This window comes from Micropterus salmoides, unplaced genomic scaffold (assembly GCF_014851395.1).
Source record: "Micropterus salmoides isolate LMB-PRFRI ecotype aquatic unplaced genomic scaffold, ASM1485139v1 Ms_hic_scaffold_4, whole genome shotgun sequence".
In the NCBI taxonomy this organism is placed as follows: Eukaryota; Metazoa; Chordata; class Actinopteri; order Centrarchiformes; family Centrarchidae; genus Micropterus; species Micropterus salmoides.
Window position 1 is genome coordinate 21,683,781 of NW_024043372.1, and position 19,935 is coordinate 21,703,715.

Here is a 19,935-nt window from a genome sequence, read left to right on the forward strand (position 1 = left end):
CTGAAAAGCCTAATCTTACGGTAATACTGTAAAGAAAACAGCAGCTGCTAAATGCTCCTCATTCTTTTGTTCAGTCTAAAACAAGAACAAAAATGACAGTGACAGTAAGTACGCCCTAGTCTTTATTATTATTATTAACATAGAGTATTAGCACCTTGACATTCGAGGTAGTCACTAGTACACCATCAGCTGTCTTGTTGTGTTTGCCTTCCTTTCCTGGAGCTCAGTTCACATTTCCTTAAGTGTGTGTCTTCTTCCTAAAAATTAAGCAGGAGAATTAAATGTCATAGCGGTGACAATTTAAATGCAAGAAAGGGAATGATAAAATACATTGTCAAAACCAACTGTGGAAGTGGGAAGAGATGATTGACCTACAGACCTTTCATGCAGCTTGAAGCAGGTCCAGAGAGGGCAGCAGGCAGACTGCTTCGCCCAGGAAAGAGATGAGGATGTGCAGGACATCATACCAGTTACCCACGGTCAGCATGAGCACCAGTAAGGCTGCCAGTCGCACTACTGCAGTGTGCAACAGGGCCTGTGTGCCCGTGTGCAGATTCTGATCCTGCAAAATGAAACAAAAAGTTACACAATAGTGAGGAAAGGTCTTTTGTGGCCACAGCAGTGTAACCTTTGAATGTTGTGATACCTGCTGGCTTTCTGAGATGTCAACATCATTTGTATGGATTTGTTTCATATTTTTGGGGGGGGGGTTTATAAGCTGTCCAGACAATCACCTTGAATATAGACCACCAATATAGCGTAGCAGAGAGTCAATGGAGTCCAAAACTTAAGAGCATCATTCTGGGACAGGAAGTGGTCATAAACCATAATGGTGGAAGCCACAGTTGCGAGAGCAAAGGCCAAGACAACCACTCTTTGCACTGAAGCCAGTATGGTGTGTCCGGAGGTCAGTAGGGTGATGCACTTCCCACAGTAATGCTCTGTGCTATGTAGTGGGTAGAGTCTGGCCACATGGGTCCACAGACTGTGGCTGAGGCTTGCCAGTGCCCAGCTGAGAGCAGCTGCCAGAAACAAACTGAGGGAGCTGTATGGAGCCCCCTGATGGAGGAAGAACAGAGTACAGGTGAGGCCGCAACCCAGGGAGAATTGACACTGGACCAGGAGCCGGTCTAGGCCTCTGCCATTGGCATCCTGAGTTCAGGTAGATACAGGGATGTGAATGAAAGTAGGTCAGAACTGAATTAGAAAGATAAACGTTGAACACAAGAACAAACACAGAAAGTGCAGACAGATGTAAAACAAGCCTAAATCAATGCGTTATTAGCTGTTCATGTGTTTGAGGAACTCACAAGTCCTGTTGATGTCCAAGCAGCAACAGCTCTGAGAGAAAACTCCAGCACTATCAGAGAGGAAACCCTCGAGCCCACCAGAGACAGAAGGACCGTCAGCAACCAGAACTGGAGAGCTGTTTTCCAGCTCGCTCTCAGAGGATTGCCAGGTGATGACCTCTGTTTGCTTTCAGTTTCAGATTCAGAGTCACTGTGTGAATAAAAAAAAAAATGCTATCTCATAGCATTTGCATTTTGCATAATAAGCTCACCTGCATGTTTCAATGAAGTGGTAAACTCTCATGAGATTGCACAGCACTGATATTCCACATGCAGCCACAAGACCTTTAAAACATGAAAAACACCAAAATCAAAGAATAAGCAAGTGAAGTACTGCGAATTTAGCTTTTTATCGCCATGAGGAACAAAACCACAACATGGACTCACCTTGGAAAAAGAAGTCTATTGGGTTTGAATCAAAAGGAGTCCATTCATAGGTTCCCGGGATCCAGGAGAAGGGGAAAAACATTTTTATGTTTTCCCTGTAATATCTCAAGAACAAGGACACAAAAAAGGTCTATATCATCTCACTCATGCTTCTTCAATCTAAGAGCCTGACTTAGTTAATGCTGAATTCCTGTGAGACAAACTTTCACGTTGCCTTTATTTGTTCCTGCTGATCTGGTCCGAGTTCTCTCCTTGCTGAAGTCCCAAAGGTTAAATCTGATTTCAGCATGCTCGTCAGTTTAATCATTCCCTGATGAAAGAGGCTAAAAATCCTCTCAAGATTATTAGGCTCACAGAGCAATCAGACACCTTTGCTTACAATGTATTTCAAAGAGCATTTCTGTCCAAGGATACAAAAGCAAATGCATTTAACGCATTTCATACAAAAATGTCTTTATTATTATTATTATTATTATAACTACCTGCTGTACAAAGGCTTGAAGTACCCGTAGCTTACATTTTTGTAAAGAAGAACTTCACATCAAATGGTATTATGGGCTTTATGTACCAGTAGTTCATATGTAAGTAAATAAACATTCCCATCAGATGTCTTCCTTTACAAATAACAGACAAGGCAGCTTGAAATATACATTAAATTGTGAAAAATCACAGCAGCCACACTAACACAAACTACAACCATGGAATACAGAGTTTGTTTTAATATCTTTAGGTCATCAGCACTCCATTGGTAGCCTTGCAGGCCATATGGGTCTCACTTCTCTCATTCTAGCTTTGCTGCGAGCCGACATGTAAAAGCCCAAGACCTTGCTTGTAAATTCATTGTTTGAGGTATTAAGGTGAAACCTGATAGTTCATCGGCTCAGAGTCTGTGCAACATGTGTCAATGCTCATCCATCTTCTTTGCTTCAGACAGAGCGAGTCTTACTTAAAGGAACAGTTTGAAAGTTTGGGAAATATGCGTATTCACTTTCTGGTGGACTCATGTTGTTACGGTAAATTAGGAGCTACAGCCAGCAGCCATTAGCTTAGCTTAGCTTAGTTTAGCTTAGCACAAAGACGGGAAACAGGGGAAAAGCTAATGTAGCTCTATCAAATGGTAACTAAATCCACCTACCAGCATCTCTAAAGTTCAAACTTATTAACAGGTTATATTTGATTTAATCTGTACAAGTCTAAAAAATGACAATATGCCATTTTGTGGAGCGCTTATGTGCAGGACTCTTGTCTCTAAGTAGTTGCCAGGCAACCAGTGGAGATTCAAATGAACATGTTTACACTATGATTTTTGTTGTTCTCATATAATGTGTTAATTAGAGAGCTTTAGAGGTGCTGGTAGGTGAGTTTTGTTACTTTTGGAGAGAGCCAAGCTAGCCGTTCTTCCCTTCTTTTCTATCATCATGCCCCATCCACACTACTCCATTTTATTTTACAAACGGAGAATTAAAACGAATACATTCTACGTCCACACCAGCGTTTTCCTCTATCTACATGATCTCCGTCTACATTAAAATGACTGAAAACCCTGAAAACACACATCTAGTGGCTGTTCACATACACTGGGCATGTACGTGCCAGTGTAATCATGGAGCAGATGGTCTATTCTGTAGTTACAGACAAAAGAATAAAGTAATGCAGACAAAGAATCAGACCAGATTTTCTTTGCATGGACCAATAAGGAGATGGGACTGTTACTGAATGTAACACAGGAATTAAAAGGCTGTGGCAGCATAAAACAGACTGGGAGTTGTTGCAAAGTAAACGGCGACATGCACAGTACAGGTGTAGGCAGATAAGCGCGTGGTACAGAATATTTTAATAAAAATACAAAGTCAAAAACTCTGTCAGTAGCACCGTGTGTCTGCTTTGCATGACTGATATGACCCATACAGTTTATTATAAGGCCCAATGAGAGAGCCAAGCATGACCGACTGCGTCAAAGTCCTCCGTCCTCCTTGCCACGTCTCCACTAAAACGTCTTCCGGAGTTTCAAAACGAAAAACGGAGTCGGCAGCATTTCAAAACCTTTCCATTTCAGGTCTTCGTTTTCGCCATTTTAGTCTGGACGGGAGGTGCAAATGCAGCAAAAGGTCTCCATTTTAAAACGAAAACGCAGTAGTGTGGATGGGGCTTAAGCTAAGCTAACCAGCAGATGGTGGTAACGTCATTTTTACGACACAGACACGAGAGGGGTATCAATCTTATCATGTAACTGAATGAGCAGATTCCCCAAAATGTCAAACTCTTCCTTTAAGTGAGACTTGCTCTGTCTGATGCAAGGAAGATGGATGACCATTCAAATACTTGAACATTTACATAACTTTACTAAAATGTTGAACATTTGCTTTTAAATTCAGTATTCAATTAACTGATGGACCACTTCTTCGATAGCTGTAACTGAGACCAGTCAGTGACACGTAGGTGTTGGATATTTTAGCTCCTTCCCTGCCTCTGGTTGTCCTTCACGGTCTGTTGCCTCATCAAATCCCAGAACAGCATACTGAGCACTGTGTGTGGGGCCAAACGCAGGAAAACAGGGCCCATGCCTTTGTATAACCCCAGCACGCCCTCAGCTTGGCACACCTTCAGCATACAATCTGAAAATCCATGATACAGACGCCCCTGAAAGGCAGACAAAGAAAATATTAAGTGTCCGGAGTTTTCATCCTAGTCTGCATTTAGCTAGAATACTTGACCTGACAACAGTCTTTTGCACCATTATTGAGTGCAAGAACAAATTTGCTGAAAAGAGGTCACTTAAACTCACCCTATGAAACTCATCCACCGGCTGGTTGTACAGACGTGTACTAATGACGTCAAATGGTGTCATGGTGATTGCCACAGCGACTCCACTTATCATGGCAGCTATCAAAGCCGTGAGCCAGCTGTTACTGAACTGTGGAATAAACCACTGCAACAAAAGAAAGAAATTATTAACTGAGGTTGGCTGACAGAGTGATGGCCAATGCTCGGTTTCATTGTGCTGTAAATGTCAGCTGTTTGCCACATCTACCTGGGAATGTGACACCCAGTCTTTGGCTGAGGTGAAGGTTGACAGTTGAGCAGCTGATCCCACCATGACTCGAGGCACAGCCCCGTTCACACCCCTCCAAAGGCCAATGAAACCTTCTCTTCTATAGATGGTAGCAAAGGCATCAGAGACTCCCTGAAGTAGAAAGAAAGAAAACAAAGTTGGAATGATTCTTTGTATGTTTTTCTATCATGTGGTGGTGGTATATAGTGATAGAAATGTGTTATGTCCTTTTTAGGAGCCATTTTCTGATGTATTAAAGAGCCTTTTTCATGCGTATAACTTTGGGTCAGACCAGTGCAAAGAAGTCTGTTTATAATAGAAGTTTAATGCTGTGTGTATAAACATGTATTGATGGCATTTAGATCACTGTATCTCATAATGGGTGCTATATTTCCACCTCTACAAATGTTTTTTTTCTCTTATTGTGTAAAACTGAGCCTATGTGGATGACTGAATACAACAAGTTGGCCTGACTTCGCTCCTTACATTATGTGGCACACGTGTGGCATCAGTACAAAGTTTAAACATTAAAATATCTATCAGTGGTGGGATGTTGACCTACATTTACTCAAGCGCAAATGCCTAAAGTACAACTTTATTCTTCTACTTTGCTACATTTCAGAAAGAGATATTGCACTTTTTACACAAATACAATAATATTATAATAATATTAATCACTTAATTACTTAAATGAAAAGTACTTGACACCCAAACAGATATTTTTAACCACTCTGGCTGGTTAGACCTCTAATCAGGTGTACGGTAGGTGGAGATGGCTGTCAATCAAGTACAGTTAATATACACCCTTACACCTGTGTGGGTAGACTATGGGTATGTTTTAGTCACTGTATAAAACATGGTGCTTTATTATGATGAAACTCCCAAACAGTTTAATAAGTATTTAGAATATTAAAATGCTGCTTAATGTACTGACATACTTTGGATTTTGAATGAATGGCTTTTACTTAAGTAAAGCATCTGCATACACACTATAAAATAATTTTACATAAAACAACTTATAATGTTTTCATGTCTTATTTTGAACGTGTCTGTCCTACCAGATGGTTATGCTGGTGGCCTACTGCTATGGCTTCCACTGTTTGAGCCTGCAGATGGGTCTTCACCTGTGAAGAAAATGCAGCACACACAGTTTAATATGCATTCAGACTGTACTAAATACTGCGCCAAAATAAATAATCCAAGTACAGACAAAACTGGACTTGTCACTAAGTTGGATGAAGTCTGAGTCAGATGACAGGATGTGATATAACAATAACAGGTAACTCTGCTAATGTTGACCAGGTATGAGTTGCATAACACATAATTTGCCAGGAACTTGTCTAACAAATTCCCCAGTGAGTCATTTGCGCCAAACCTTAACAACAACAACAACAGGTGCACCATACAGTGTGTCAATAAAATAACCTTCACCTCTCCTTCCTTCCTTCACTGTCAACAGCACACAGCAAGGAGCCACAAGATACTGTATATTTTTGGCAGGTTGAAGCAACGTGCAGGGTATATTTAGTGACCCAGATATACACAAACATGTCATCAAACAATATTGTCTTTCCATGACGATGCAAAAAGGTTGGATGGTTTAAAATGTATGGACTGACAGCTGAGGCAAAAAAAACAACAACACTACTGCTGTCGTATAAAAGGGGACATGTGGAGGACATTCATAAAGTGTACAGTAAATCAAGAGACCATGACATTTGAGACGTCAAAACATGACAACTTTATGAGTGCTTTAATTCCCTGGTTATATAGAGGGACCTGGATGTGGACAGATGGGTAATGAAAATAAATATTACTTATCCATCTGGACAAGACATGGTTAGGTCAGCTTAAGGTCAAGTTAATTTTTCCTCAAAACCAGATGTAAGCGGATTAGATGTGACCTGTGACTAACCCGACTCACACCCCCATGTAATTTTTCTTTGCCTCACAAGCGCACTTACTGAATAAAATTAGACTTAGGAGATGTGAGACGCCTTTGAAACTGAGCTGGTGAGCTTTTGAGTCTCTGTTTGTGACGACTTATAATATTGTTGTTCAGGTCAGTTGCTGATGTTTTACAATGTCAGATTTGAATTTAAGTTTTATAATTCTTTTCTTTCATTATTTCAATAATTATAGAGTGACACCCCTCATTGATTTTGCCCATTAAGGAAGCTGCTGCTGTTTTCTCATCTTTTTTGTTTCTTAAACTACTACAGGGAAAGATCCCTTTAGTGTCACAAATAAAGTTATAGTTTGTCCTTTAAGTGTGTGTGTGTGTGTGTGTGTGTGTGTGTGTGTGTGTGTGTGTGTGTGTGTGTGTGTGTGTGTGTGTGTGTGTGTATACACAGACATGGCCAAGACATGGTTAGGTCAGCTTAAGGTCATGTTACACACACACACACACACACACACACACACACACACACACACACACACACACACACAGTATGTATATGTTCACATTTTCATTGAAAGAGTTATTGGTGGGTGTAAATTTTGTTAAAGGCCATACTGATTTTTGAAAACATCCCTTTCTAAAGCGACGAAATAAACTATCTTCAATATTTGCATTATTTTTAGTACAAAATTTCCTCTTTGTGTTACCATCTCTGTGCCAAAGCTCAGCGAGAAACACAGTCTGGGGAATTTCATACTATAAAGACCATAACTTGCTTCGACCAACGCAGGATGAGGACTGTAGATTTTGTCCTCCATCACCTGCATTGGAATCGTGTTAGGAAAGGATGTCTTCAGGGCCAGCTTGGAGAGGAGGAATGATTACAGCAACCAAAAACAGTTTCAACAAACATATGGGTATGGAAACATATCTTTTAATGTAGAAATGTACTGTACAAAGAAGCTTTATGGAGTGTAAGTTAACAACATAATCTAAGAGCTTGTCGCTGACCACCAAGTGCAAACACAGTCTGATTTATGTGTGTGTTGTTTAAACAGTATGGTCTGTTTGCATTAACACAGTGTTGTAGGCTACTGAAACCTTTTGCATAATATATCTGGTGCTTGCCTCAGAAGACGATTAGCCATATCATCTTTCACACTAGCTCCATTGTCTTCTTTTAGCTTATGTCAGTTGTTTGACTGTTAATTAACTTGTTTGGTTTTCTTTAACATGTGTGAGGCTAATCAGATGATCCACTCAGTGGTACATGGGGTTTCAAGTTCCTGTTAGTTTTTTTTACCTATTGTGCTTATACACAGATAGATGCAACACATAGCACCAAAGTGACACATCTCATACAACATTTGAGGCACATTTTTTAAATGCTCACAAGAAAAAAAAGGAGATTAAGAGCTGACTCTCATTCAGCATTATGCACAAACAGTAACAGCAATGTACCTGAATCTAACATTAAGTAATGACACAAAAACAAAACAAAAATCACAGATGGCTTGTAACACCTTCTGATTTAATCAACCTTTAAAGCTGACCTATAATGGCCTACAGAGCGATGTTCACGCAGGGAGTGCAAGAAGAATGTATGGGGTCGCAAGACAAGTACCAGTGTAGGACGTTTGTTGCCTCTTCAGGACCCTAAAAACTGTTCAAATTAATCAGTCCGACAAGGAAAAAGATCACTTCAAATGAACTGCTGACAACTCACAGACATGGACCCTGTGATGAGTGGTCGCAAGTTGAAAATGCTTTCAATGAAGGTGTCACATAAAATACAGGGAACCGCTGTGATAGTTGATGCAATAACAAAGGTGAAACTTTAGTAAACTTACCAGGTAGGCAGGAGAGGCAATAAATGCACCCAGCGCCCCAGCCCCTGCCCCTGCCAGCAGACTCCCGCCGTGGAACTTGGTGATACCCAGAGCGTCACAGTAGGAGTAGGAGCCCAGCCTCACACCGTTCATCACTCCCTGGTATATCAGCCCGGCTGAGAGCCCCTTCTGCAGGCCCCGGAGCCCATCAGTGCGGCCCACCACCCAGAGGGCCTGCAGGACGCCGTGGTAGTGTCTCTGGTAGGATCCCCGTGCACGCAGCTCTCCCTGAAGCTGCAGACGGGTCTTCACAACCTCCAGTGGATTGGTGAACACACAGGCGGCACAGCAGGCAAGAGCACCAAGGGCGAAGTCCAGAGGAGGCCAGACAGCTGGAGTGGGTGACGAGGGGCCGAGGACGCCACCATGGGGTACAGCGGACAGAGTGGATGCCATCCTGAGGGCAGGCTGGGCGCCAAACAAAGACTCTTCTGGTGAAGTTTTCAGCAGCCGAGCACTGGTCATCCCTGAGAAGTGAGCTTCACAGTTTGTCCTGACAGCTCACCTGATGACTTGTCCCCCTTGTCTCAGCTTGTTCAGGGAACAGGAAGAGTGTGTTGTACTTGGTACAGAACAGTGAAGTCAAATGCTATCAGCTTTTGTGATAACACATGTTTCTCCTGTGACACTGTGGGTCAACAAGCCCTTTCAGTAGTGACTTTGTAGTGTAGTGACTCTCGACTGTCAGTCTGTTCAAAAGAGTCACCATCTGCAAGAGAATTCATTCATGTTGAAGTATTTTTAAACTGTAAGGTTCAGGTGTGGTTACAGAGGCTGAGCCCTACGTATCAGGACAGAGAGTGCGTCAGAAGAAAGACTTCAGAGAGGAATCCTGCTGGAAAGGAAATGTTCAGGTTTTAGCTCCTCACATGAGAGAGACATTTAAAAAGCCTGTCAGATAATATTTCCCAGTTTAACTCTCTAAACTGGCAGCATGTGTGAAATTTAAACACTACACCTGCAAGCACAGATAGAGAACAGCTTCATTTAACACTAAATCAAACATCAAAGCATGCATCTTAAAGAGCAGACAAGCGCACGCACAAACACACAAGATCACCTGACATGAACACACATACCACTCCAGTCAATTTCATTCAATCCAACATACAAGCACAAAACAAGCACAGTGGTCAAACACACTCAAATAGAAAACTCCTCTCACGTGCCTTTTGAAAAGTCAGAAAATATCTCTTGAATTTGGTCACTTCATTCAAATAACACTCAGTGTTTAATGATCCTGTGCAGCTCCATTCTTCCTCATCATTGTAAACATGTGCCCTCAGCACATTCATTGTCAAAGTCTCCTCCCACCGGCCCCATTCAGAGCCAATACAGTTTCAGGCCTGTCTGCCACATCGCCATATGCCCAAGTCTGCACGAATCAAATGGCTCTGCTCTAAACTGCCCCTGCTATGGTCCTATAGGAGCTCTCTGGGTAAAAGGTTATTGTTGGTCAAGGGGGGAGGGAGGGGTGTCTGAGGGAAAGGAGAGCAAGGATCCAAACACTGACTGAGATAGATGTAGAAACAAGGTTAATCTGCCAAAAATAGTATGGATAATCTCAGAAACTAAACAAACAAACCTGTGCTCTGGCACCATACCGTTTAATGAAGCCTTTTCTTATATGAACAATTGTTTTAGAAGGAAAGATAATATGGTACATTTGCTAAGCACTTGCTTTGAAATGTGTCTGCTATAAATTACATTTGGAACAAATGATACTTGAAGATGAGGTGACTCATTTACTCTACTTTTTGTGCTGTATGCAAAAGAGTGACTAGAGGGCGCTCTTGTACTACTACTCCAATCAGATATATGACTTCCAGTGCCTCTGAATGAATCTAATGACACAACTAGAGAGTGGAAGTTCATTCTCGATCTTTGAAACAGCCCCGGAGAAAAACAATCTAACCACGAGGTCGATAAGTGGCTGTCCAGAAGCTTTCGATGGTTTCACATGATCTTCCTCTGCAGCTGGAGTGTGCTCAGTTGTCATTGAGCTGTAGGTGTTCAGTGAGTAATTTAAAGACTTCTTATGGAAGAAAAGAAAAGCCATAATAATTTTTATCTTACAATATAAATGGAACAGTTAATTAACAGTTAGTTAACTGTGAAATTGAATCACTACTGAATATTTAATGTAAAAATATAAATACTATTGAATTTACCTTTTTTGAAAACCATCTATGAATTTACAGTTTGATTTTCCTGGTCATTTCAATAAATTGCAAAGCACATAGTTGTTTTGTTATCACATCTTCAGACAGAAAGTTCGATTGGTTACACCCAAGCTACAGATGATAATATGTTTTGTTACTTTTTTTCTGTTCCGTCGGTAACATGATCGAAGACAAGAGTTCAGGTGAATGAGTTAAATACCGCTTTCACATCATATGGATGACAGAGATTGGAAAGATTCACATATCAACCCGCAAGCGTTTAAGTCACAGAGTTTGTTGTGTTAGGATTACAAAACTGTGCACTGACATTATGACAATATAGGCATTAAATTGTTTCATTACATTGAACAGTCTTTGGCTGAACTGAGGCGTCCATATTCATTTGGTTTTCAGGCACTTCCGTATTGGTAAGTGCCAAGGTGGATATATCAGAGCTGCCGTGATGCAAACACTACCTACAAGTCAGAAACCTTTGACAACTGTAACTCCAATATGACATTAGATACACTTTATTAATCTCGCGAGGGGAAAGTCAACATAGCTAAAGCCCACTTAGGTTTGTAATGTTCACCTTTACGTTTGGTGTCTAAATGAACCCAACACAACTTTGAACAACTTGGGAGTTTTCTTTATCTTGATTTAAATGTTCAGGTCCAAAAACGACCAACTGAATAAAGTTTTTGGAATATTGGACCTTTTTTCAATGCTGTGTTGAATCATTTTCTTTCACTCCTTGAAATTACTTTAAAAATCAAAAAAGGGAATTCCAACCAACCAAAGTGAGACGGTTTTTTAAATGTAAAATATTTTTTATGGAATTCAGTAGCATTTAAATATGAACATGAAATATTTAGCAGATAAAATCTCCAAATTTTGTTTTTCAGATTCTTATAAAATTTAAATTATGGCCTTTTTTTCCTTCCATACCACACTTAGAAAGTTCTTGTTCAGAATACAATGGAAGTCTGAATCTAGATATCTGTGACAACTCCACCTGCAGAGGAAGGTCGTGTGATATGATAGAAAGCTCCAAAACAGCTACTAATGTACCTTATGAGAGATATTTTTGTCAGTGCAGTGAGGTTTTAACAGACAACATACACACGCATGCAAGCAAACACACAAACATACACAGAGCAGAAATTTTAAGACCGTGACAGAGCAGACAAAGGCCTTTATTGTTTAACTATGTTTATAGTACAGTGCCACACCTCTCACCCATCTTGGCCCCCGACACACATAAGTCAACAACTTTTAACCACCACCATGCACACATAACACACACACACACACACACACACAGTTATCAATGTAAACATTGCAAGTTTAAAGAGTGATACAAAAAGCAAGGTAGTCGTCAACCGTTTCTGTCAACAGCATCAACAGTTCCTCTTTTGAGAGTTCAGAAGAGGGTGACAAAAAAACAGAAATGTTTTTGTTTGGTTGATAACCTTTTGGGGAATAACAAAATAATGTCCTGTTCTCTCTAATCACTGCAGTCACACGCTCACTCTTACAATATAAATGGAACACCATCCACCCACTCACGCGTACACACTCGCACACACAATTCTCCCACTCCAACAAATGTTTTTATCAAAGTGTAGTTAAAGTGTTTTATTTTGAATGCTTGCAGTAGGCAGAATGGAGAATAGTGAATTTGAAGTGGAACATCAAACAATGATTATGTTTTTTTATCCCCCCATAATCCTCTCTATAGGAAAAAGGCCTTGTGTGTCATTTCCCTTGTGTGGTCACAGGGTGGAGCGTCTGTCTTCCAAATCCGCCCGGAGCTGCATTACCTTTTAGCGCGTACAAAGTACAAGGCGTTGGTTTTAGGGTAGTACTTCACATTCTGTTTTTTGTCCATGAGGCCCCCAAAAATGATGAGCTCTCCCCTGCCCTGCACCACTGTGTGAAGGCTGGTCTCAGGTGGCCCCGTAACCGCAGCGGGAGTCCCGTTCCCGTAAACTCTCCAAGACACCACCCCAGCGGATTTGGCCCGGGACACATCCAACACGTACATCTGCATAGGCTTGCAGTTTAGAGACTGGTACAGAGGTTTCCCTACGTTCAGGCTCTGAGGTGGGTGATGGCCAAGACGCCGTGCAATAGGCGGGATAGCATGTCCATCAGCTCCAGCGGCCTGTGGAGGGCTGGAGGATGACGACGGAGGGGTCCCAGGGGGACCTGCTCCTCCTCCTCCACCACCTGCTCCTCCAGGAGAAGCCCCCTGTGTTTGAAGGGAAGACGATGACGATGAAGACGGCAATGATGAGGAAGATTTGTTTTTCACTGCCTCCAGACCTCGTCGTAAGGCAGCGGGGGACACTGCTCCTGGGGGAGTGTGTGGGGAGACTGCAGGAGGTGTATGCAGGCCGTTAGTGCTGGGCACCTCAGGGTGGTGAGCGGCAGAAGGGGGAGACTCCCAACCATAGTCTGTGGAAGCAGGCAGGTGAGGGCGAGAGGGAGGAGACGCAGCCTGGGCTGGACTGGTCCGGGGTGAAGGGGAGGATCCATTTAATAACGGGGGAAGTGGAGGAAGAGGAGGGCTGTCTGGGCCTTGTAAAGGAGACGGCTGTTGGGATGAGGATGGGCTCCCATCTCTGGCACTTCCTCTCGCTGAAGGCCGAGGTCTCAGCGTGCCCCACCGACCATTTACACAAGGAGCCTCTTCAACAGCTCCCAGGACAACACCAGCAGCCCCGCTCCGAACAGGAGACTGAGAGCGCAGGGAAGGCGGTTCAGGGCCCAGAGGGGCAGGCGTGGCACTTATGGGGGAGGGCCGAGAGTTAAGACTTGGGCTAAGCGGCGCGCGGCCAGATGGAGCCTGTGAGAAGACCACGACACACTGGCCCACCTTGAGTTAAATGAACAAGATGGGAACAAAAGACACATTAGTGATCTAATGAGTACACACACACAGACATGCAGAACAGGGCTGACAGCTGAGACAGACACTTACTCTACAAGCTGGGTGACACCACAGCTCCGGGGCTCCGTGGTCCTCGTTTTCCACCTGCAGCTGCTGCCACCTCCATGGTGGTGCATCCATGTGGAGGAGCCAAGCATCTTTAAGGAGCTTTAAAACACAAGACAACAGGATATGGTATAACTGTAGTCGCTTACAGTCACATGGAGCATTTGCTTTAAGATATAGATATCTTGTTCCGATACCAGGATGAAGTAAAAAAAAAAAAAAAAAAGACAACTACTTACTGCATTAGGACCACCGCAGCCTCCCAAGATGAGCAATGTTTGATCGTCAATCACAATCTAATAGGACAACATGTAAAAGGTATCTTTTCATTTCACATAAAAAAAGTTAAGTCACTCGCTTGTAAAGTGCATGGAGAAGACAAACGGTCAAAACACTTTATTTAAAATAATGTCATCATCTGATGAGGTAGGACCTTATTAAAAAACCTGAAATGAGAAATAATACCATCTAATATTGTCAGAAAAAAAATTTACTTACTTGTGATTGGCCACCTCGCGGGTGAGGTGATGGGCCAGATATGGGTGGTTTGGACCAGGACCACTGCTCTAGATCCAGAACCCAGACTTCATTACTCCTGAACCATCGGAGGGTACAACAACATGGTGAGGTGTGACAGCCCAAGATATTATTCAGCAATAATAACTACAATTAAGAAAGTTTAAGACAGCAATATGTAAGGCTTTTTAAATTACCTTAAAAAATCCATTTCTATGACATAGTGTAGTAAAACACTACCTTGTTTGTAGACAGGATATTAATCAGATTTGTCGAATTAGATCTGTCCAGGTCTCCACAGCCCGTCTACATCGGCTGTGTAACAGTTACTGCATCACGTTTTTTGGTCTATTTCATTATGTAAGTGCTCAACTATAATGATTGCATATTTGGTCTGTAGGCAATCAACTCAGTAAATCATATACTTAATCACCCGACACCTGAGAAGCCAATTACAGTTTTAGTTGTCTACGAACAACGAAGTTAAACACCTTTGCAAACATGGTACTACATGCCTCGTCATCTTTGTTGTTATGTTAATGCGCAAAATGTTACAGATTTCACATTTAATTTAAGCAGTTCAGTTTTGGATAATGTGTAATTAAATATAAGTAATACATTCATACATTTGACGTGCTCCTAGTGACCCACCAAACACCACCATGGTGTTTGCAATTACAGAGGAGGAGTGGCCAGCCATAGGTGGAGGTCCGTGTGTTGTTACTATACAGTTCCACCTGAGACAACAGAAGATAAACGAATCACAAAGAGGAAGAAAAAGAGGATGATGATGAAACTGTACCAAGTCTCAACTTGTTATAACAACATCTTTTAACTCAAAGTACTCAAGTCCCTCTCACCAGTTCTTTGACGGAGAGTAGGTGTGGATTTCATCAAAAAACCTTTCTGGTTGGTGCAGTGGATACGGGCTGGGGCGAGTCCATCCCCCAAACAGCACTAACAGGTCTTTGTGCATCACTAGAGTCGCTCCAGCTTTGGGAGACGGATAAGAGCCTGTAAAAGGAAAGAGCAAAGATAGGACTCAAATTTGAGCTTAATAAGCATGATGTTGTATGCATGTACAAGTCAATAATCCAATTCATATATAGTGAAAAAAATTTCAGTGGAGGAAAAAAAATGCACTTTTAAATCACTTTAAGTTGAGTCCTGCTTAATACGTTCAAGGGTAATTTCGGCATTTTTTAAGCATGGCCCTATTTTCACATAATTTGGTGTGGAATGACAAAAAGTTTTAGAATCCGTAGATGTTTCAGCTGCAGAGGCTGCAACAAAGTCCTCCGGGCGCAAAATTACATCCACAAAACATGCTTCTTTTTGCCACCAATAGGCTCAGACTGCTATTCGAGGTGTCGGACATCATGATGGAAAGGATCCCTTCAAGTGACTCACGGTGACACCCTTTGCTTTCAACAGGGACCTGAAGTATTGCTCAAAGACAATTCTCACTCTGAAATCTTGTGAGAGGCGAGTTCACAGCTGCCGGCTGAAGCCACCGACACCAAAATAAGTGAAAATAGGGCCCAGGTTTAAAAATACAGAAATTATCTTTTAAGTAAAAATGCCTGAACAATAATAGGTAAGTAATTATTTTCCCAACTCAGCTCACATATAAGTGACCAAGTTTTTAAAAAACACATGAACATTAACTTCATGATGAAGCAGAACAAATCTCTCACAATAAGTGCTCTTTACACAGGCAACAAACATCGAGCCCTGCCTCTTAACACAAAATAAGCTCTAAAGTTTACAGAAATAAGAAGGAAAGTGCACTAGTAAAATCATTTCACTACGATCTGATTTCACACGTACTTCATTGTTTTTTTATTACCACCTCCTCAAATACTGCATACTCAGCTGCTGCTGCTGAGCATGAGACTACTATATTCACTAATGTTCTCCCTCCCACTGTTCCCCTTACATAAGCCCTATGTGAAGTTAGATTTTACCAGAGATATAAATCGTAAAAAGAGCTCTGATTTTCTTTGTTTTTACTGCTCATAACCTACTCGTACCTGAGGCTAAAGGGCGGATCCACTCCTTGCTGTTGAGGTCAAGTCTCCATAGATCATTAAAGGCAGCATTGCAGCTACTCTGAGTGCAACCCCCAAACACATACATGGACTGGTTTGAGTCGTAATAACATGCACCTGCAACCCGAAAAAAAAAGAAAAAAGACAAATTAACCACAGCTTAGAAGCAAACTACAGCAAACAGTGAGCTTTGAGTGTTTTATTTATGGATTTTTTGTGTGCCAAGTAACAGTGAAATCAGTGCCTGAAATCAGTGCCTGAAATCAGTGCCCGTTTTTCCAATAAAATGGAAAATCGAAGACATGTTTGTACATAGTTGTTTACAGTAACAGTACAGTTGCATTAAGAGATTCTTTTTCTAAATGGTCTATAGTTAAGCTCATCTGGCACTACAATCAAATTATTACACACGTCATTAAAATGGTTTATTTTCCTTCAACATAAAGATAAACTTAGAGGTAAGAGGCCCTTTGTCAGTAAATTTAGCTACATCATCAAATCACAACAAATCACTGTGGTTTCAAAGCTCAAAAAACAAAAGATCAAACATTTCTGTTCAAAATGTAATGCAGGTTTACATCAGTTGTTGTGCTGCCTCCACAACATTACACAACATTACACAACATACAGGAAAGAAGCCATTTTATCTGCTCTACACTGGACTCCAATCTGATGCACAGCTACAACCACATTGGAACATTTTTAAAAAGCAGTTTCACCACTACATACATGACATGCAACTTATTTTGATATGAAATGTTGTAAAGCAGCATATACTGACTGTGGGAGAAGCGCTGAGTGATGGGGGTTCCTGGATATGGGTATGTGCGACTTTCCCACTGGATATTTCCCTCCTGGACAGCTCTTAAGAAACCGTGGTAGCACTGATAAGCAACACCTAGTATGGATAAAATATTAATAAGCAAAAGGAACACAAAAAAAATGTAAAGTGGACAACAATTTCTTTTTAAACTTCCCCTCTCCGGTGTTTAAAGTACATTTCACTGCTCTGCTACCCACTGCAACCAGTGCACCTTCTGATTCAGTTTTATATAACACAATGTAAACATGAGAAGCATACCTTTAATGAGGCGATACCACTGCTTACATACAAGCGCAGCGGTCTTGTGCTCCTGGTAAGGTGAGAGAAAGGAAAGAATATATTCGAGAACTTCCTCTGGCAACTCCACCATTGTTCTCCCCCCTCCTTTGGCACCGCTGTCCATGCTCCCTTCTTGTCGGCAGGACCCCATCTTTGCCTCAACTTCCTCTGTTATCCCAGCAGGCTCTGCACCATCGTCCTCAGTGTCCATGGCAACAAAGCATCCATCCTCATTGTCAGGGGAGCGGGACATTATTGTCTGTGGAGACATGGGGAGACATGCAGGTGATGCAACGTTCATGATGCTCAGGAGCATGTTTAGCACAAGCTACAGTTATCTACATTACAGCAGGGCCTAAAACTGGCCTGTTTCACTGGATTTCTGTAACTCAAATTTAATGAGGATGAAGCCTTAAACCAAATTGAAAGCAGATTTCGTCCTACCCAAGAAACCCAATGACACTGCAAAGCTGTAACCACCACAAAATGTTTTGGGGCATTTAATGCTCAGTAATGTAAACTGTCTCCTTGATTGTCTGAAACGGGTGGTACCCTTTCTTTAGCAGCTGGCCCCTCCGTATAGCACGTTCCTCTTATATCGTTAGCTACCTCTAACTAGCTGTCGTTAGCGTCACATAATAAATTAAATGTTGAGATTACTAATGCTAATTACCACTTAAAGCTAACTCCATATGAAAATACATGAGCCTTGTGATACATTATACGATTAAAAGCGGCATGGCTTGTGCAACTAACGACTATTTTACTGACTAACCGGCGTGTAACAGCTGCATGTTATTGAACTTAACGTTTGATCCTTTGAGAATTCATGCTAGCACTGGCTAACAGATCATAAGCATCCACGTTATCGTTAGCTAACATCAATGCATCTTTAGCTACGGGTAACGTTATACAGCCATAGATTTAATATCTCTAGTTGACAACGTATGTAAATCCCCCACTTCTTAATTATCTAAATGACACGACATCCTCTCAGGAGAATCTCAGCTAACGTTACACCCTCCTAGCTAGCCTGCTAGCTGACATCTTCAGTCTCTGCTGATAATCTTTGCTACTGTTAGCTCGAGCAGAGGTTGTGAGCAGTAGGTTAATTAACTAGCGTTAGCTCCTCTAATGTCATACACTTTGTCAGGGCCCCCCTTCAAATGTCGTCACTTTCACTCAACTGTTGCAGCATTATTAATACCGTTGTTTTAGACGTGGTCTTCTGTGGGCTCTGAGTGTATGTGTTTCCTCTCCTTCCCCCGGTATCAGCTCCGGAGGTTCCTCTGCAGCCTCCAAACAGTCGCCATCTTCCGCTTCGTGAACAGCGTCCTCCGCAGCGACGCTCTCTAGCTGCTGGTGCCAGGGTGGGTCCTCCTGGAGCAACACACCGCCCCCAGCTGCTGAGGGCAAATGTGCTGTGGAAAGTTGGAAAAACCACATGTAACCACTGTAACATGTAGCAAATTAACACTATAATATAATTACCTATTGATTATATTATAAATGTTGCGATTAACCTCATTTTGGTTGTTGTAAATTATATAGTGGCAATACTTCTGAGAGTGGAAAGCAGGCTTGTATTAAATTTCACATCTCATACTGCAGATCTCTGCACCCTGAAATCAAATGTCTCTATTTAATCCACCTGTTTTTTTAAATTGTTTTTTATTTTATTTTTATTATACCTACACTAGGGCTGTTTCACAAAAGCAGAATTTAGAAATCCAGGATAACAGAAAAGGCTATGCTTGACCTAGTGTGATCGGTGCATCCTGGCTTTATCAGTTTCACAAAGGCCAAACCAGGCTCAGTGGGAGCCACTATGTCAAGCCAGGTGTAATTAAAATAGTAATTCAGATAAATGTGCTTCAACAGCTTTCTTCAAGAGACCACGCGGTCGATCACAGATTTATTGATGCTGAAGCCGTGCGCAGCACACTTTACAGACAGTGAGTAACATCGAATGAAGAAGGTTTATGATGAAAAAAAGCACAAAATATTTAAAAGAAAAATAAACTAACACGCCCAGAAGTTTTTGAGCATTAAACACTTAATTTCCTGACTTCTGGAGAAATATTCTGCACCAATTTATGGTGGAAATGTCTTTATTTATATAAATGGAAACACAAAGCTGGCAGCTGGCAGGTGACTATTCAAAATATAAAAATATAATGCAGTGATCAGTAGCTTGTTCTTTTAGCTTAAGTTACTTATTTGGACAATGTAAATTTGTTTCTTCTATGTTTACATTGCATTGCATGTTTTCTTCCTTCCTTTCTTTCCTTTCTTTAAGCATTTTTAAAGCATTATTTAACATAGAACAATATATGGTGCTCAGAGAAAATACTGTATCATATTTGTAACTTGACCCTGAGGCTGTAGTCCTACAGTCTGACAGACAGTCTGGCAATGTAGTAAGAATTACCTGAAGGACATCCACAGGTGAACAGTTCCTGCTGTGCTAAGTGCTAAGTGTTTTACAAACTGTCAGATGTCTGAACTGCACATACTTGAAAA

The 19,935-nt window shown here is 41.5% G+C and overlaps 3 protein-coding genes across 4 annotated transcripts; all 3 read right to left on the bottom strand.

The window, feature by feature from the left end:
* Positions 1 to 382: 382 nt before the first annotated feature.
* Positions 383 to 2,877, bottom strand: LOC119885878 (transmembrane protein 82-like). The gene is made up of 7 exons (XM_038696191.1): positions 2,872 to 2,877; positions 1,737 to 1,866; positions 1,562 to 1,634; positions 1,311 to 1,500; positions 735 to 1,152; positions 647 to 657; positions 383 to 562 (listed from the first exon to the last, which is right to left on the bottom strand). Exons 1-7 carry the CDS (start codon positions 2,875 to 2,877, stop codon positions 383 to 385), a joined length of 1,008 nt encoding a protein of 335 aa, XP_038552119.1.
* Positions 2,164 to 9,852, bottom strand: slc25a34 (solute carrier family 25 member 34). The gene is made up of 5 exons (XM_038696802.1): positions 8,542 to 9,852; positions 5,847 to 5,912; positions 4,768 to 4,920; positions 4,522 to 4,665; positions 2,164 to 4,376 (listed from the first exon to the last, which is right to left on the bottom strand). Exons 1-5 carry the CDS (start codon positions 9,043 to 9,045, stop codon positions 4,188 to 4,190), a joined length of 1,056 nt encoding a protein of 351 aa, XP_038552730.1. The 5' UTR covers positions 9,046 to 9,852; the 3' UTR covers positions 2,164 to 4,187.
* A 2,065-nt stretch (positions 9,853 to 11,917) lies between these two features.
* On the bottom strand, positions 11,918 to 18,796 carry fbxo42 (F-box protein 42). Of its 2 annotated transcripts, none has more exons than XM_038696782.1 (10): positions 18,600 to 18,796; positions 17,392 to 17,671; positions 17,092 to 17,208; positions 16,293 to 16,427; positions 15,120 to 15,273; positions 14,886 to 14,996; positions 14,242 to 14,338; positions 13,983 to 14,039; positions 13,729 to 13,845; positions 11,918 to 13,623 (listed from the first exon to the last, which is right to left on the bottom strand). In XM_038696782.1, the coding sequence occupies exons 2-10, from the start codon at positions 17,663 to 17,665 to the stop codon at positions 12,562 to 12,564; spliced, it is 2,124 nt and encodes a 707-aa protein (XP_038552710.1). In that variant the 5' UTR covers positions 17,666 to 17,671; positions 18,600 to 18,796; the 3' UTR covers positions 11,918 to 12,561. The 2 variants fall into 2 exon arrangements, with proteins under 2 accessions (XP_038552710.1, XP_038552709.1); XM_038696781.1 differs by having other exon boundaries at positions 18,620 to 18,795.
* Positions 18,797 to 19,935: the final 1,139 nt, after the last annotated feature.

Excerpts from the sequence above, each read along its gene's own strand:
- fbxo42 (XM_038696782.1), bottom strand. The coding sequence starts at position 17,665 with ATGTCCCGCTCCCCTGACAATGAGGATGGATGCTTTGTTGCCATGGAC. Across the intron at positions 15,274-16,292 it reads GATCCGCCCTTTAGCCTCAG|GCTCTTATCCGTCTCCCAAA; the intron begins GTACGAGTAGGT and ends TTCCTTTTACAG. Across the intron at positions 13,624-13,728 it reads GGTGTCACCCAGCTTGTAGA|GTGGGCCAGTGTGTCGTGGT; the intron begins GTAAGTGTCTGT and ends ATTTAACTCAAG.
- LOC119885878 (XM_038696191.1), bottom strand. Across the intron at positions 1,635-1,736 it reads AATAGACTTCTTTTTCCAAG|GTCTTGTGGCTGCATGTGGA; the intron begins GTGAGTCCATGT and ends CATGTTTTAAAG. Across the intron at positions 1,501-1,561 it reads CACTTCATTGAAACATGCAG|TGACTCTGAATCTGAAACTG; the intron begins GTGAGCTTATTA and ends TTATTCACACAG.
- slc25a34 (XM_038696802.1), bottom strand. The coding sequence starts at position 9,045 with ATGACCAGTGCTCGGCTGCTGAAAACTTCACCAGAAGAGTCTTTGTTT. Across the intron at positions 5,913-8,541 it reads TTGCCTCTCCTGCCTACCTG|GTGAAGACCCATCTGCAGGC; the intron begins GTAAGTTTACTA and ends TTTTCTTCACAG. Across the intron at positions 4,377-4,521 it reads CGGTGGATGAGTTTCATAGG|GGGCGTCTGTATCATGGATT; the intron begins GTGAGTTTAAGT and ends TCTGCCTTTCAG.